The sequence below is a fragment of the Sorex fumeus genome, unplaced genomic scaffold (assembly GCF_029834395.1).
Source record: "Sorex fumeus unplaced genomic scaffold, SorFum_2.1 ptg000072l, whole genome shotgun sequence".
In the NCBI taxonomy this organism is placed as follows: Eukaryota; Metazoa; Chordata; class Mammalia; order Eulipotyphla; family Soricidae; genus Sorex; species Sorex fumeus.
Window position 1 is genome coordinate 50,275,048 of NW_026606129.1, and position 17,117 is coordinate 50,292,164.

Here is a 17,117-nt window from a genome sequence, read left to right on the forward strand (position 1 = left end):
CCCACCACCAGGGTTGAACCATCACTCTGAGCATGACTCTTGGAAGAGGGCAGTGGGAGAAGGGCCTAGGTGTCAGATGTGTCAGATGGCAGACAGGTCCTAGGCCTCAATCTCAGACCCCAAGCTTGTGGTGCAACGGACTGGTCCACCTGGGCACACACCCAGGCTCAGGGACTAAGAGAATCAGGCTACCTGAGTTCCTAGCTGTACTCCCAAGCAAAGCGGCAGAAGACTACAGCCAGGAGATGTCTTTTGAGGGATGCAACACAAAGGGGAAAAGGAGACCACTAGGAGGAATAGAAGGGAGAAATGGGGCTCCTCTGTTTCTCAAGCTTCCAAACTGTAAGCGTACCATGGCTACAACAATAACCGAAAACTACGGAGAACAGGTTCAGTAGGTGAGCCGAGCCCAGCGCACTTCGGGAGAAGCAGCAGGCAGAGGACATGAGTGTGCGCGTTAGCGGGATGTGCAGAGGGCACTTGAAGAATCTTAGCAAATAGAACCGGAATGTTTTTAGGGTAGGAGGAGTTGAAGTTGAACTGCAATCAGGTGAGGACAGGATGCATCCCACCCCCAAACCACACCCCACCCCACCCCAGGAGCTCATGATGAGGAACAACGGCGAATCCCCCAAAATCCTGATTCTGTGAACATGGCCCAGATAGAACTGGATTTAGGCAATATTCCAAAAACACAGGAAAGTACTTCAACCCCTGGTGGTCTCAACCAGGCCTGGAGGGGCTCAAAAGGCCAAAGTCTTGGCAATGTCGTTCAAGTGTAGGAGAGTAAATTCAGGTCATAGCAGCCATCCACCTGCAACACAAAAGAGCATTAGATCTGACTCGCTCTGGACCACGCAAGCCACGCAGAGGGTGACGATCACTCACATCAAAGCGGCCGATCCTTGCAGAAGTGTGACTGGCCCGGATCATCTCTGTCAGTGCCCACATCTGCTGCACCTCGGAGGAGATCCTGCTGGGGTCTGGGAGACCCTGCTCCAGAAGGAGGGATCAGTGGCTATGGGTCTCACCCCACCAGTGCTCTCTGAGCTCAAGAGGTTCATTATGCTATGGGGCACTCCAACTGAAACCAGTGACATTCCCAGACCTGTGGAGTTGAGTGGGCGCCTAATTTGTAGTAGATGGCCACACCCCACATAGACATGCCTCAAATCCCAAGAAGTTCCCAGAAGGAAGATGGCAAAGAAGGAACCACAGCTCCAGGGTCCAGCCTCAGATTCTTGCAGAAAAAATGAACCCGGGGCTGAACTATTTATAAGTGGTTCTTACCCAGGGCGAGGGCTTACCTCAAGGAGGGGAGTGGGCTGCTCAAAAGGTACTGGGTGGGAGAGCCACTTGGGGAAGTTCACTGAAGGCGTCTGCAAATCAAAAGCAGAGTACCGTGAGGGAGGTGAAATGAAAGAACATTGGGGACCGTATTCCAACGTCCTGGAAGTAGAAAAGGGACTTGAGCCTCAGACAACAGAACCTTACTCAAGGGTTCAAAGAGGCTCAAAAGGCAGTCATGCTGCCTGACCTCTCTACCCACGAACAAGAGGAAGATGAAGCCAGAGAGATAGTGCAGCTGCTAAGGCACTAGCCTTAAATGTGGACAACCAGGTTTAACCCCCAGCAACCCCAAGCACTGCCACAAGTGATCCCTGAGTGCTGAGTCAGGAGTGGTCCCAAAACAAACAAAAAAATGAAAAATGTGATAGCACAGTGGTTGGGTGTTTGCCTTGCATGAGGCCAACTGGTCGACCCAGGTTCGATTCCTCCACCCCCTCAGAGAGCCCGGCAAGCTACCAAAAGTATCTCGCCCACACAGCAAAGCCTGGCAAGCTACCCAAGATGTATTCGATATGCCAAACCCAGTAACAATAAGTCTCACAATGGTGACGTTACTGGGCCCGCTCAAGCACATCGATGAACAACGGGAGGACAGTGACAGTGACAGTGTTGCCAGAGGGATAGTACAGCAGTTACTGCACTTGCCTTGCACATGGCTGTGGCCGACCGGGTTTCAATTCTCAGAATCCCATACTGTTCCACGAGAACCACATGAGTAATTCCTGATGTAGAGCCAGGAGTAACCCCTGAGCACTGCTGGGTATGGCCCAAACCCCACCCGCCAAAAAAGAAATATGTGCTTTGGAGCTGGAGCGATAGTACAGCCGGTAGGGCACTTGCTTTGCATGCAGCTGACCTAGGTTCCATCCTCAACATCCCATAAGGGCCCCAAGCATGCCAGGAACCATTTCTAAGTGCAGAGCCAGGAGTAACCTCTGAACACTGCCTGGCGTGGCCCCAAAACAAAAAAACAAAACAAAAACTAAAAGAATAAAAACAAAAAATATAAGAACAAGAGGAAGAAATATTTCCTAATGACATCAAGGCTCCAGCTTTAAAAGAGGTACCTGGGAGGCTGGAGTGATAGTTACAGTGGGGATGGCGCTTGCCTTACACACAGCCAACCCAGGTTCAATTCCTGGCACCCCATCCAGTCCCCTATGCACTACCAGGAGCAATTTCTCAGAGCAGAGTAAGGAATAAACCCCAAGCATTGCCAGGTGTGTCTCAAAAACAAAAACAAAAAAAGGGGTAGCTGGTCCAGGAACAAAAAAGGGATAACTGGCCCTAGAGGTCAGGAAATGTTCTCATCCCTCATCATGAACTGACAGCATTCCCACCTGGCTAACTTTCAAGAAAGCCTCTGAGTCTCACCAATCATACCCAGATACTCCCACCCCGTGCCCAGCTTTCCCATCACATCTGGAAAAAGGCCTGCCAGCTCTCAGCTAATCACTTACCTTTGTTCCTCGTTGGTAAATCTGAAGCTCCTCCACGGTAAAAGACAGCCAGAGTGGTGATGGCTGTCGTAGAATCAGGCGCAGCTCCAGGATTCTCGTCATGTCACAGAGCATCTGACAAATACACGCAAGGAGCCAGTAAGGCCCCAGCTCAATGCCAGGAGCCTCCCGATAAGCAACAGACCCAGACCAAGCTACTGACTCTCCAGGACCACAACAGTTTTCCCTCCAAGGCATTTGCCAAAGAGCCAGAGCCTGACCTAGCCCTCACCCTCCCCTCCTGAGATCCCAGCCAGGTTTCTAGACCTCTTGGGAGCCCTCATCTGTCTGCCCTGGCCGGGCTGAATCTCAGCTGACCTGGTGCTTGTACAGCGATACATACTCCTGGGCTCCCTCCTCACTGTGTGGATCAGGCATCAGGCAATAGTCTTTCAAGCAGGTCACCCACTTAGGCGGCGTGTGCGGTGAGATATGCTGGCGAACTCGGATGCTCAGAAAGGCTGTGTAGTAATTCTTAAACATGATTTCCTGCAACTGGAATACATACAACCCACCACAACAAATAATATTCATGCCCAAGCAACTACTGGAATCCAAAGAGGATTGTTTTGGTTTTGGTTTAGTTTGGTTTTAGTCTTGGGCTACAATCAGTGGTGTTCAGGACTTTCAGGGCTTACTCCTGGCTTTGAACTCAGGGATTACTAGTGGAGTGGGACTATATATGGTGCCGGGAATCAAACCCAGGTCATTTGACAAGTGCTCTGCCCCCAGAACTATCTCTCCAGCCCAGAGGAATTAACTTTCTGAGAAAAGGACAGTCTAAATGAATAGATCATGCAAACAAATCATGACTGTGGGTTTTGTCACCTGTCCAAGATGCAGCCAGAGGTCAGAGTCCTAACTGGAGGAGGCAGAAAATGAACACATGAGGCTGAGGAGGAAGAATTCATCAAGTGTCCCAGGAAAGGTTGAGTACATTAAAATACCACAAAGGTGCAACAAACTGCAAAAGCACCTAGAACAGCCAGACCCTGGCTATAGCAATTCTCATGACGGGACTTATCAGAACCACTCAAGAAAAAAAATACATATTTTTTAAAAGATATTGGTATGTCTAATTCTACTAAACCTCAATTTAGTGCAATTTGGAGGGAGAGCCACACTCTACAAGTGTCCACAAGACAAACTGATGGGGCCAAGAATGAAGCAGGACACAGAGAGGCCCTGAATGCTAGATCTTTAGTAAATGGACTTTATTCTATGTGTTGCAGTCTTTTGGCGTCCAGTCACTCTGCCACTGGTGTGAAGGGTGGCTGGTGACTAGAGCCACAGGAAGGTCTGATGAGGTTTGGGTGGAACCTGATCTCCAGGAGGGACCACAGGAATGAAGAGAAAGCAGGTTTAGGAATAATTCATTGTCTAAAGGTCCCCAGTCAGTGTCCCCAGGGACAAAATGACTCTTCACTTTCATTTGGTTCCCAACTGTATTTCCTAGCATCTGAACTGTATAGTCTTGACACTTCCCTGCTAGTACTGTCCTCGAAACGGGGGTGAAATGTTGAAGAGAACAGGCCGGGAAGCTGCATTTTAATAAATGTATTAACTGGAAGAACAGATGGTTAACTGACTCACAAGGGCGAGGACAAGGCAGTGAAGCTTTTGGTAAAAGATTAAACGCCTAGGACACACCCGGGTTCCCAGGTCAGCCCCGCCCCGAAGGCCAGGTCGCGCCCACCGGGCTTGCTCACCTCGAAAGGCGCGACGCTGGGGAAGGTGACATCGATGACCAACACGCCAGGCCGGCCTTGGGAAGTCCGCATATCGCCCACCTGCAGAGCCACGGTGCTTTTCACATGGCAGGGCACCGCCACACGGGACATGATGCCAGGAGCAGCGGGCAAGCGCAACCGCCGATCTTGGACTCGCACCACGGTCTTTCCCGGCGTCCCCAGCCTAGGCCCCCAGAACTACAACTCCCGGGAAACATCGCACTGGACCAGCCGAGCCAATTGCCAGGCTCAAGGCGCGCCGGGAGTCGGAAGTGTCTGCGGAAGTGCTCTTTCAGCCAATCACCTCTCGAGCTTGAGAGCCGCAGGGCCCGCCCCCGAAATGACAAGTCTTTATCTAAGTGGTCCTGAGCCTTCTGGGTGAATTGTGGCTTGCTGGGTTACTGCTTATGCGTGGAGGGGGCACTCATCATTAACCGATGTAAAGTCGTGGGTGCCGAAGAAATATTACAGCGGGTAGAGTGCTTGCCTTGCACAAAACAAGAGGATGTAAAGCATATGTGAATGTACTGCCTGGTCTTTGTTTTGGATTTTGAGCCACACCCAGTGATGTTCAGGCTCTGCACTCACTCAGGAGTGTACTCCTGGCGGTGCTCAAGGGAACAACATGGGATGCGGGCGATAAAATCCAGGTTGGCCGCTTGCTAGACAAGGGTCCCACCCACTATTCCATCTCTCCCTTTTATTTTTCTGCGGTGGGGGGTGGATGGAATCCAGGGTGTCATACAATTTAAGTATTTCACCTCAAAACTACATCCCCTGTTCTATTTTGTTGTTTGTTTGTTTGTTTGGGCCACACCCAGCGGTGCTCAGGGCTTACTCTTGGCTCTGTGCTCAGGAATCATTCTCCGTAGGTTCGGGGGACCATATGGTCTGCAGGGGGTTGAACCCAAGGTCGGTGGTGTGTAAGGCAAGCGCCCTCCCCTCCTTACCCGTTTTGGCCCCAGTCCCTGACCTATTCTAGTTACAAAAAAAATTTAAAAAAAAAACCTTTCATGCTCCCCGTGGCGTATTCGATATGCCAAAAACAGTAAAAGTCTCACAATGGAGACGTTACTGGTGCCCGCTCGAGCAAATCAATGAACAATGGGAGGACAGTGCTACAGTGCTATGTATTCAAAGGGGCTGAGAATTTTTTTTTTTGTCACACCCGGCGATGCACAGGGGTCACTCCTGGCTCTGCACTCAGGAGTTACTCCTGGTGATGCTCAGGGGACCATATGGGATGTTGGGAATCAAACGCGGGTCAGCCTCGTGCAAGGCAAATGCCCTACCCGCTGTGCTGGGGGCTGAGAAATTAAACCAATAATTTACAGAAAGCCAAATAGTCGGTGGAAAAATTAAAATTTTCAAACATGATTATTATTCATTAGAGAATAAGAACCCCCCCAGACACACACACCCACTATAAATTCAAATATCTCTACACACCTATGCATAATAGGCTAAAATTAAGGATTAGCAGGGCAAGTCAGATGCTTTGCACATGGAAAACTAGGTTCTGGATTCTGGCACTCCCATGATCCCCTAGCCAACAGCACTGCTGGGTGTGGCTCAACATTTTTTTTTAATTTGACAAATTAGAGCATAAAGACTAGCAAAGGTGTGGGCCAGAGGGATAAAAACGGTACTTGTCTTGTATGAGGCCCACCAGGGTTCGGGGAAACTTATGTGGTCACCTGATCACCACCAGGAATGATCCCTAAGCAATGCAGGGTGTGCCCCTCCAAAAAAATATTATTGGCAAAGGTGTAGGATTATATTATTTCAGTCCACTTTGATAAAGTTTGGCATTTCTTTAAAAAATAGATTTACAAATTTGCTGCTACATGGAGGGATAGAGGCTGACAAAGAATAATCTCTCTCATATGCAGAATATAAAGAAACATGATGGGGAAATCAAAGGTAACCTGCCCACACGGCAGAGTCTGGCAAACTCCCCGTGGTGTACCCAATATGCCAAATACCAGTAACAATGATGGGCCTCATTCTCCTAACCCTGAAAGAGCCTTGAGTATGGCACTTTTTAAAATCTCATGGCTAGGGTGAAGGAGACCTTACTGGTGCCTGATCGAGGCAATCGAAGAACAATAGTATGATCGTGATCATGAACGTGATTGTGAAATAATGAATACCCAAAGACAATGGAAACAATAAGAGAACTGGTATTTAGTAGGAAACTTGCCCCTTAAAGGGGTTGAGGAATAGGACAGGGAGGGGTCAATGTCTATAGTGGAGGGAAGCATTGACAGGGAAGAGGAAGTAATGATGAAAAGTGGTGAAGTGTTATGTTGGAAATCCTATCAACAACAGTTCCATAAACCACAGCATATACAAAAGAAAAAAGGGGAGGAGGGAGGTGGATACTGTGAAGGGATCACTGTTGAAACATTGTATGTCTGAAATCCAATCATGAATAACTTTAATTTCACTGTGACTAAAACAAACAAAACCTAAGATTCACAGGGAGGGGGTGAGATGCCTTTCTTTTTTTTTTTTTTTTTTGGGGGGGGGAGCATCCAGCAGTGCTCAGGGTGTACTCCTGCCTCTGTGTTCAGGGATCACTCCTAGTGGTTCCGGGACCATGTGAGGTGCTGGTGCCAACTGAGGTTGGCTGCCTGTGAGGCAAATGTCCTACCCATTGTACTATTGCTCTGACCCCAAGATGAAGAAATTTTTGAATGCCCTGAGTCAGCTGAGTAGGTTTGGAATCATCAGCACAAAAGGGCCACCCAGCTCCGCCAGAGGTCACTCCTGAGTACAGAACGAGGAGTAGCCCCTTAGCACTGCTAGCACTGCTAAGGGTCCAAACTTTCCCCCTGTACCCACCTCAGTAAACTAGATTTATGGTGACTGGAGAAATAGTATAGGTGTTAAGGCATTTGCTTTTTTTTTTTTTCTTTCCTGGTCATACTGGTGACGCTTAGGGGTTACTCTTGGCTCTGCACTCAGGAATTACTCCAGGCAGTGCTCAGGGGACCATATGGAATGTCAGGGATAGAAGCCCGGGTCTACCGCATACAAGACAAATACCCTACCTGCTATACTATCGCTCCAGCCCCAAGGCATTTTCATTGCATGCAGTGAACCAGGTTGATTTCCTAGAACAACAGATGTTTCCTTGCCTATCTCCAAGTGTGACCCCTGAGCACAAAGCCAGGAGTAATCCCTGAGTACCACTGGGTGTGATTCAAAAACAAACAAAAAATTAAATTAAAATGAAAACTCGATTATGCCTAACCATTACCATTACACTCCTAAGTGTAACTCCAGAAGAAAATAACTGCTGAGTGTGGCCCTATAAAAAAATAAATAAACAAGATAAATGTTGTCAGCCTAAAGGAAAATACAGTTATTGTTCAACAGGTAGAGTTTCTTCTTAGTTTCTTCTAATAAAAATATCAGTGGTAATATTTACACAACTTTATGCCACTGAATTATACACTTAAAATAAGTAAAATTTTTACTCTCTGACCCCACTATTATGTGTACTTTAAAATAGTTTCTCCTTGAGGCTGGAGTGATAGCACAGCGGGTAGGGTGTTTGCCTTGTATGTGGCCCGACCTGGGTTCGATTCCCAGCATCCCATATGGTCCCCCAAGCACGGCCAGGAGTAATTCCTGAGTGCATGAACCAGGAGCAACCCCTATGCATCGCTGGGTGTGACCCAAAAAGCAAACAAATAAATAAAATATTTTTTAAAAAATTGGTTTCTTCTCCTCCTTCTCCTCCTTCTCCTTCTTCTTCTCCCAAGTCATTCATCTGTAAGGCAAGCATCTTACACACTGTACTATTTCTTCAACCCCAGGACCCTGGGTTTGATCCTCAACACTACTGAACACAGGAGGGAATAACATTATTGAGTGTGGCCCCCAAAACCTAAAGGATAAGTAAAGCATAAAACTTCTAGAAAAAAAATTTTGTCAGGTTTGCTCTTAGCCACATCCCCAGAACCTATAACAAAGCCTTTGACAAAGTAGATGTTCAAATAGGTGGTTGTTGGATTTGTGAATTAATTCAGAATGGCACCTTTAGCAACATAGACTAGTTAGTAATCCTTTGAGAATTTTCCCCAGCAGGCAAGCTCCCAACATTGTCAGGATGGTACTGCCACCTGCTGGGCAATATGAGTCAGGAGCCCAAGAGAAGCAGGTTCCCCTAGCCAGAGGGGTAGAAAGGTTTGGAGGTAAGTTCTGTGTGCTTGTAATGATACTTTTTTCTTTCCTTTTTCTTTTTCCTTTGCTTTTTTTTTGGGGGGGGGGAGAAAAGTACCCTCAGCAGGGCTCAGGGGTTCTTCGGCACTCAGGAATCATTGCCTGGAATGATACTCTTAACCAGAGCTTCAACATTCCTGAGGAATTGCCCAAGACCTTATCTCTTACTGGAATCAAGGCAACTATGATACAAAGAATGCAATCTATGAGGGCTGAAGAGATAGTAAAGTGGGTAGGGTGATTACCTTGCACCCCATCAACCTGGGTTCCATCCCCAATATTCCATATGGTTCCTGACCACCAGCAGGAGTGATGTCTGAGCACAGAACCAGGAGTAACATTTGAGCACCTCCAGGTGTGGCCCCCAAACCAAAAAAAAAAAAACACAAAAAACACTAGAGAATCCAATTAAAAAATAGAGACTTACCCACACTGGCCTCCCTTTCATCTGGACATACCTGAACTCTGAGCTGGCCGCTGAAAGCATCTCCTACAACCCTTTCTTTCCTATGGAGGGTGTTGGTTCTGGGTTATTTGAGAACCTGATGAAAGTACTCAAAGATAGTGTTGTGCCCCCTGCCCTCCAACATTGTTTATGATGTTTGAGAATCCAGAAACTCTTTTTCTTCTTCTTCTTTTTTTTTTCTTTCAACATCCCATGGTGCTCAGGGCCTATTTCCTGGCTCTGTGCTCAGGAGTAAGGCCTGCTGGTCAGGGATCCAATCAATGGGATGCAAGGCTAGACCCTTAACTCCTGCACTATCTCTCCAGGCCCCACAGGCCCTTTAAGATACTTGCTGTCCTCTCTGTAAGAACTCAGAGTATGGGAGACAGAGAAGTAGTACAGGAGGTAATATGTTCACCTTACACGCAGCATGACCTGGCGGTTTGATCAAGGACACTGAAAATGGCTTCCTAAGCACTGCCAGTGGTCATGCCTGAGCACAGTGTAAAAGTAGTCCCTGAGGAGCCGGAGCGATAGCAGAACATGTAGGTAATTTGCTTTGCACGCAGCCAATTCCCAGCATCCCACATGGTCCCCCAAGCACCGCCAGGAGTAATTCTTGAGTGCATGATCCAGGAGTAACCCCTGAGCACTGGATACGACCCAAAAAGAAGAAAAAAAAAAGTAGTCCCTGAGTACCACTGGATATGCTGTCTCCAAGGGCGGGGGGTGGGGGGTGGGGAAGAACTCAGAGTCTGTATAAACTTGTTTTGTTTGTTTTTTGAGTCATACCTGGCAGTGTTCAGGGGCTACTCCTGGCTGGCACTCAGGGGTCACTCCTAGCAATGCTAGTAGTCACATGCAAATACCTTAGCCTCTGTACTCTCTCTCCAACCCAAATTTGTCCTGAAAGCATGCCACCTTGATTCAGAGGCTGAGTGGCAGGGTGGGTTCCTAACAGCTACAGTGGGTTCTTAGCCTTTGATTCAGGTTAAGAGAACTCTTACTGGGGCTGGAATGATAGTACAGCAGGTAGGGCATTTGCCTTGCATGCGGGTGGCTAACCCATCCTTGGCATCCCATATAGTCCCCTAAGTATCACCAGGAGTAATTCCTGTGTGCAGAGCCAGGAGTAACCCCTGAGCATTGCCGGATGTGACCTATAAAGAAAACTCTTACTTGGACCAGGAAGATGGCTCAAAAGCATGTGAATCCCTCCAGGTTTGATCCCCAGAGTCATATAGTCTCCAAAATAAAATACCACCAGGAGTGGTCCCTGAGTGCTGTTGAGGTGTGGCTTCCCTCAAAAAATAAAGGTTCCAATCTTCACACATTTTCTTCTAAGGAAATCTTTCTTGATCGTTTATAGCAAATTATTTATAACATGTAATTTAAAATAAATTATACAGGGCCTGCTATTGGGACACACTTTGGTGGTGGTTGGGAAAATTGGAAATAATAGTGGTGGGAAGGTACAATGGTGGTGGGATTGGTTTTAGAATACTGAATGTAATAAATCAGTGAACAACTTTATAAAAATAAAAATTTTTAAAAATTCAGTCCAATAAATAAAGGTTCCTAAAAATGTTAATAGTATTAACAAAAAAATAGTAATAACAATAACAATTACTACAACTCTATTTAGCACTCACTATGTGTCAGACATTGTTCTCTAAGTACCTAAGCATGTAGGTACCTCAGTTTTTTGGTCAGTGGTTTGGCGGCCATATCAGGCAGTGCTGTGGTCTACTCTTTCAGTTCTTAGGGGTTGCTCTCAGGTGTGCTTTGGGGGACCCTGGGGTCTTGGAAAATGAAATCAGTGTTCCTGCATGCAAAACTGTACCCCAGTCCCATACTGTGTTCCTTACTCAAACCACTCTACTGCCAGGTGAAAACCACCATCTCCTTCTCATATCACAGGTAAGAAAACTGAACGTAAAGGTTAAACAATGTGGGGCTGGAGAGATAGCAGAGCGGGTAGGGCGTTTGCCTTGCACGCGGCCGACCCGGGTTCGATTCCCAGCATCCCATATGGTCCCCTGAGCACCACCAGGAGTAACTCATGAGTGTAGAGCCAGGAGTAACCCCTGTGCATCTCCAGGTGTGACCCAAAAAGCAAAAAAAAAAAAAAGGTTAAACAATGTGTGTCTTAGGCTTGGCACTTGGGGTTCACTCCAAGTGGTGCTTGGGGACCATGTTGTGCTGGGGACCCATGAACTCTACCATGCAAAACACTCACTCAGCCTGTTGAACCATTTCCCTTACTCTTGAGCACTTTCTCCATGTGAGTGATTGCAGGAACAGAAGTGCCTGCCCTCATCATTTTCATTCTGGTTGAAATTAAAGCAAATGATTTAGGGCCAGGGAGATCACTTTGCATGTAAAGTGATCATCCCTGGCATGGCATAAATTCTCCCCATAGCATCACACCACACTATAGCCCCTGAGCACTGGTAAGTGGCCCCAAATAAGCAAATAAATAAAACAGAAATAATTAATAATAGATAAAGAACATTGAGAGTAAGTGCTGTAGTAATGTACCCCTCCCCAAAATCAGTCTGGGCACTTTTTTTTTGGCTTTTTTTTGGGTCATACCTGGCAATGCACAGGGGTTACTCCTGGCTCTGCACTCAGGAATTACTCCTGGTGGTGCTCAGGGGACCATATGGGATGCTGGGAATCGAACCAGGGTCGGCCACGTGCAAGGCAAACGCCCTACCCGCTGTGCTATTGCTCCAGCCCCATGAGCACTTTCTTAAAGGCCTCTTGGATCCATGGATCAGACAGAGAACTCTTCTCAGAGCTCTGAATGTGAGTTCAAAGTTGCAGATTGCAGTGTTACAAGAGGAAGCAAGAAGGGAATTATAAGGCCAGGCAGTGGAGTGAGATGGCCCTATGGGGAAGCTTATCTACAGCCCAAATCATTATTCTTCAACCTTTTCACATCTTCAGACTGGCACCAGACTATGGACTATTGGCTGAAGCCCACTGTCCTAAATTATTTAAAGAGGAACTCAAGGGTTGGAGAGGTAGAACAGTGGGTAGGGGATTTGCCTTGCATATGTCCAACCCATGTTGGCTGCATGCAAGGCAAACGCCCTACCGCTGTGCTATCGCTCCAGCCCCAGGTTCAATCCCTGGCACTTATATATGGTCCCAAAGCCTGCCAGGAGTGGTCCCAGATGGAGAATTGAAGGCTGGACAACATGAAATTCAAGTGGGAGTCTCAGTGAGCAGAGGAGGACTACTGGGGAGACCCTTTTTAAAAAATCTATAATTTTATTAAGTCATCAGTTTAGGGGCCGAAGCGATAGTACAGGGGGTAAGGTGTTTGCCTTGCATGTGGCTGACTAAGGTTTGATCCTCAGCATCCCATATGGTTCCCCCAGCACCGCAGGAGTAATTCTTGAGTTCAGAGCCAGGAGTAACCTCTTAGCATCACTGGGTGTGACCCAAAAAGAAAAAAAAAAGTCATCAGTTTAGTTACAGACTTTCAGTATTCCAACATCAATCCCACCACCTTTGCCCCTTCCCACCACCATTATTTCCAATTTCCCCGACAACATGGGGGGACCCTTTTAACTATAAGCAAGACTATGAGTGTAGGAAGACTTTTTCTAGGGAAAATGTTGATTGCTTTTTCAGGTTGTGGACCTATGGAAGGTGAGGGACCTTGCCCCTGAAAGTGACAGCCATGGAACCCTGTTCCAGACTATCTCCAGAGAGCCCTTTGCTGCCTTCTGAAATGTCTATGGCAGGCCCCCTATCTGCCTTAGGACTTTCCATGGAGGCTGCTAGACATAGCCAGGAGCTGGGAACTAGGAGCAATTTCCCACAGCTGCTGGAGAAGGGGAGCCAAGGAATGTGTGTATTTCCCGGCTTTCCTGGGATCCGCTGTCCTGCTCCAGAAGTCACAGGGCTCTAGCAGGCTCCATTCTGGGCCTCCGGGTGGCACATGTTATCCTATTATGAAAGGAATCTGGAACGAGATGACTCCACTGTTGGGCAATGCAGGATGAGTGCAGGCTGCCCAGTTTGCTATCCTGTCCTGTTTCCTTAACCTCCCCCCGGCTTGGCCCCCCACTTCAGACCATTCTACTCAGGATCAGGCAAGTTTTAGCAAAGTCTGGGCTGCCTGGTTGGTGTCTGCTCAGGTAGTCACCTTTGCCTCACTCTTATCCATATGGGCTGGCCTGGACAGGCTCTGCTACTGTTGAACCCCTCCGGGGATTTCACAGAGCTGCTCCCTCCCCAGAGACCCAGTGACCCCTCCTCCATATGAACTCCCTAGATGAGGGCTCCCACTTGACTCCCTTCACACAACCCTGTGTTTATGTGCAGTTTTGCCATTGAGGAGAAGCTAGAATACATACTTCCCCTGTCCTGGCTGCCATGGCTGCTAGTTCTTTGCCTTTGGCCTTCCTTTTGTTTGTTCTGTTGGTTGCTTGGTTTTGAGCTTGAAAAAAAAAAAAAACAAAAACCTAGAGGCAGGAAGCAGCTCCTAAGCAGTGCTCACTTAGATCAGGGTCCCCATCAGATATTCTTAGCCAACCAGCCCAGCAGTCTAACACAAGGGCCTAAGAATGGTAACCTGGGGGCTGGAGCAATAGCACAGTGGGTAGGGCGTTTGCCTTGCACGCAGCCGACCTAGGTTCGATTCCCAGCATCCCATATGGTCCCCCAAGCACCACCAGGAGTAATTCCTGAGTGCATGAACCAGGAGTAACTCCTGTGCATTGCCGGGTGTGACCCAAAAAGCAAAAAAAAAGAATGGTGGCCTGGAGCTGGAGAGATAGTCCAGCAGGTAAGGAATTTATCTTGCATGTGGCCAATTTGATCCCACATGGTTCCCTGATTACCACCAGGAGTGATTCCTGAGTGCAGAGCCAGGAGTAATCCCTGATCATCACCAGGTGTGGTCCAACACCCCCCCCCCCTTCACTCACCCCCCTCCAAAAAAAGCTGGCTCGCTCAAGTGCAGGGAATACCCAGGCCACCCTGATCTGCTTGGCACCTCTAGGCTGCATCTGACAATGCTCAGAGACAATGTGATGCTGAGGATCAAATCCAGGCCAGGTGCATACTAGGCACACATTAACTGTTGTACTATCTTCTAGTCCTTGTTGCTTGATTTTGAGCCCACACTGGACTGTGCTCTGGGGTCACTGTTGGTGGGACCACGTGGTACAGGAAAGGCAAAGCACAGTGCTCATTGAGTCATCTCACTGGCCTTCCCTTTGGCCTTCCTGCAGCTCCGGGAATGGAGTAACTACTCCTCAAAGGGCTTTGTGATTTGATCTGGCTACTTCTCATTCCCTTTCCTTATCTTACTTATCTTCTAACAATAAAGGGCTGCAGTAGGGCTTGTTTTATTTAGTTCATTTATTTATTCGGTTTCTGGGCTATGTATATCGGTGCTCAGGGGTTTCTTCTGGCTGGACTAAACAGGGGTCCTGAGCAGAGACACTTCCCAGACTAGAACTGAGATAGGGAAGAGCAGGAAACAAGTAGCAAAGTGGGAGAAGAATGACATGGGCTGAAGTGTCACATCTGGAAGACGTCAGGAGAGCCGGGCATATGCCAAGTATGTCTGTAGAAACTTGAAGAGGCTCCATGGGGTCACATGCAAAAAAAAAAAAAAAAAAAACCCACCAAAACCCTGGGTTGAAGAGGTGTGGGTAAGTCTTGAGATTAAAAGAGATGGTGCTCTGCAGGTTGAAGTGGAAAAAGAGATATGGTCTTGGTAAAGCAGAAGGAAGGGTTCTAGCCAGGCCTACCACTCTCTAGAGAAGAATCCCTGTCCTGTGGATCAGCCTTGAGCAGAAACAGAGCAGATCAGAGGTCTGAAATTCAGCTCTGAAACTGTCCTATGGGGACTGGGTGGTGCAGGCAGTCTCCCGCGGAGGACATGCTATGGGTGAAGCTACTCCAAGAAAACAAGGAGGTGGTTCAGGGATTTGACTCAGAGATTGAGCACGTGCTGCCCATGTATGAGATCCTGAACCCAATCCCTAGCACCCAAAAGAAAAGAGGTTGGAGAGATATTGGGGATGGTGTGGGGTTTAATGCTCTTGTTTTGCACATGGGGCAGGCCCTGGTTCAATTCAGCGTACCATATATGTATGGTTCCCCCCCCCACACACACACATATACTGTTCTCTGAGAGCTGCCAGCTGTGGGTCACATTTAAAAAGAAAAGAGAAGATTGTCAGGGAGATTTGTTCAACAGGTTATAACACATGCTTTGTATGTAAAATCTCTGTTTAGAGCGATAGCACAGCGGGTAGGGCGTTTGCCTTGCACGCAGCCAACATGGCCCACCCGAGTTCGATTCCTCAACCCCTCTCGGAGAGCCCGGCAAGCTACCGAGAGTATCTCGCCCGCACGGCAGAGCCTGGCAAGCTCCCCGTGACACATTCGATATGCCAGACACAGTAACAACAAAGTCTCCAATGGAGACGTTACTGGGCCCGCTCGAGCAAATTGATGAACAACGGGAGGGCCTTTACCTTTACCTTTACTGATCTCTGGCACTACTGGTCCCCTGGTCACCCCTGGAATTAAATGCTCCACGTTGAGCTGGAGTGGCCCTCCTACCCTAGCACTTCTGGGTGTGGCCCAAAACTCAAAAAAGAGAGGAAAAGTTGGGGCTGGAGCAACAGTATAATGGGGATGGCACTTTCCTTCATGTGAACTACCACGGGAGGGGGTGAGAGGGGTGGGGGGGTTCCATCCCACCACCACAGATGCTCCCTAGAGCACCGCCAGGTCAGGAGTGATCCCTTAAGTGCAGAGCCAGAAGTAAACCCTGAGCACTGCCTCCTGTGGCCCCAAAACAAAAGGAACCAAAACAAAACAAAACAAAACAAACAAAAAAAAACAGGAAAAGGAAAGATAGGACAAGAAAAGAATGAAAAGGAAGAGGACAGGAAAGGGGAAGGGCGGAGAAGGGGAAAGAGCAGGTTCAGGGCAAGCACTTTACTTACAGAAGGCAATGGGGGAGGGGGCTGGGTGGAGCCTGGGAGTAGTGGCAGCTGTGGTTCCTTGGGAGGGGACAGGCAGCACACAGCTGTGGGGGTCCCCAGGAAACCTGACAGGCCGGGCTGTGAGTGACCAGCAGGGCCATCAAGGCAGGAGGAGGAGGCAGCATTGGACGGGGATCCAGTTGTCTGGGAACAGCTGCAGGCCTGGGCAGCGGCAGGTGAGGAAGCTCCCTGGCAGCTAAGCCCTGGGAAAGAAGGTCGGGAGCCTGGGGGAGAGGGCACGGGGGAGGGGAAGCAGCTGCAGGCCAGGCAGGCTCCCAGCATTTTTGTTTTTTTGTTTTTTTAGCACTTGTGCTTTCTGATGCAACTGGATTCCTCAGGGAAGCAAAGGCCGGCCAGGCAGGGTGGGGGATGGGGACTGGGGGAGAAAGCTAACTGCTCTGCTCCCCCTTACAATGGTTTTCCCAAAGCCCATCCTCCTGCTGCACCCCTCTGGAGCCCTCCCCCCTTGCCCTAGACCTGACTTTCCCTCTCTCCTGCTCCTGGCTCCCCAGTTTCTTATCAGCACCTGTGTCCTGGCCCTTCTCCTAAGAAAAAGAGTAAACAACCCTGTGCCTTTGGGAGCGCTGGGGCCCAGAGGGTCAGAGAGGGAAAAGGTTCCGAGAAGGTGTGCCCAAGGTCCCTAAATCGAGGCAGGCTCCAGGACACGGGCCCTGGGCTGCCCACTAATGCCTGTCCACTGAGAGCGCGTCCGCCTGCCTCTGTGGCCCAGAGGGGACCGACTGGCAGTAAGGTCCCTGAGACTGCGGGTGCTGTCAGACCTGTGGGCTCCCACTTCTCTGCTTCATCCTGAACGTGGCACGGGGGGACGTGAACT

The 17,117-nt window shown here is 48.6% G+C and overlaps 1 protein-coding gene across 1 annotated transcript; it reads right to left on the bottom strand.

The window, feature by feature from the left end:
* Positions 1 to 609: 609 nt before the first annotated feature.
* NICN1 (nicolin 1, tubulin polyglutamylase complex subunit) lies at positions 610 to 4,751 on the bottom strand. Its single transcript, XM_056129422.1, has 6 exons — positions 4,559 to 4,751; positions 3,168 to 3,344; positions 2,811 to 2,924; positions 1,308 to 1,379; positions 889 to 993; positions 610 to 814 (listed from the first exon to the last, which is right to left on the bottom strand). Exons 1-6 carry the CDS (start codon positions 4,688 to 4,690, stop codon positions 773 to 775), a joined length of 642 nt encoding a protein of 213 aa, XP_055985397.1. The 5' UTR covers positions 4,691 to 4,751; the 3' UTR covers positions 610 to 772.
* Positions 4,752 to 17,117: the final 12,366 nt, after the last annotated feature.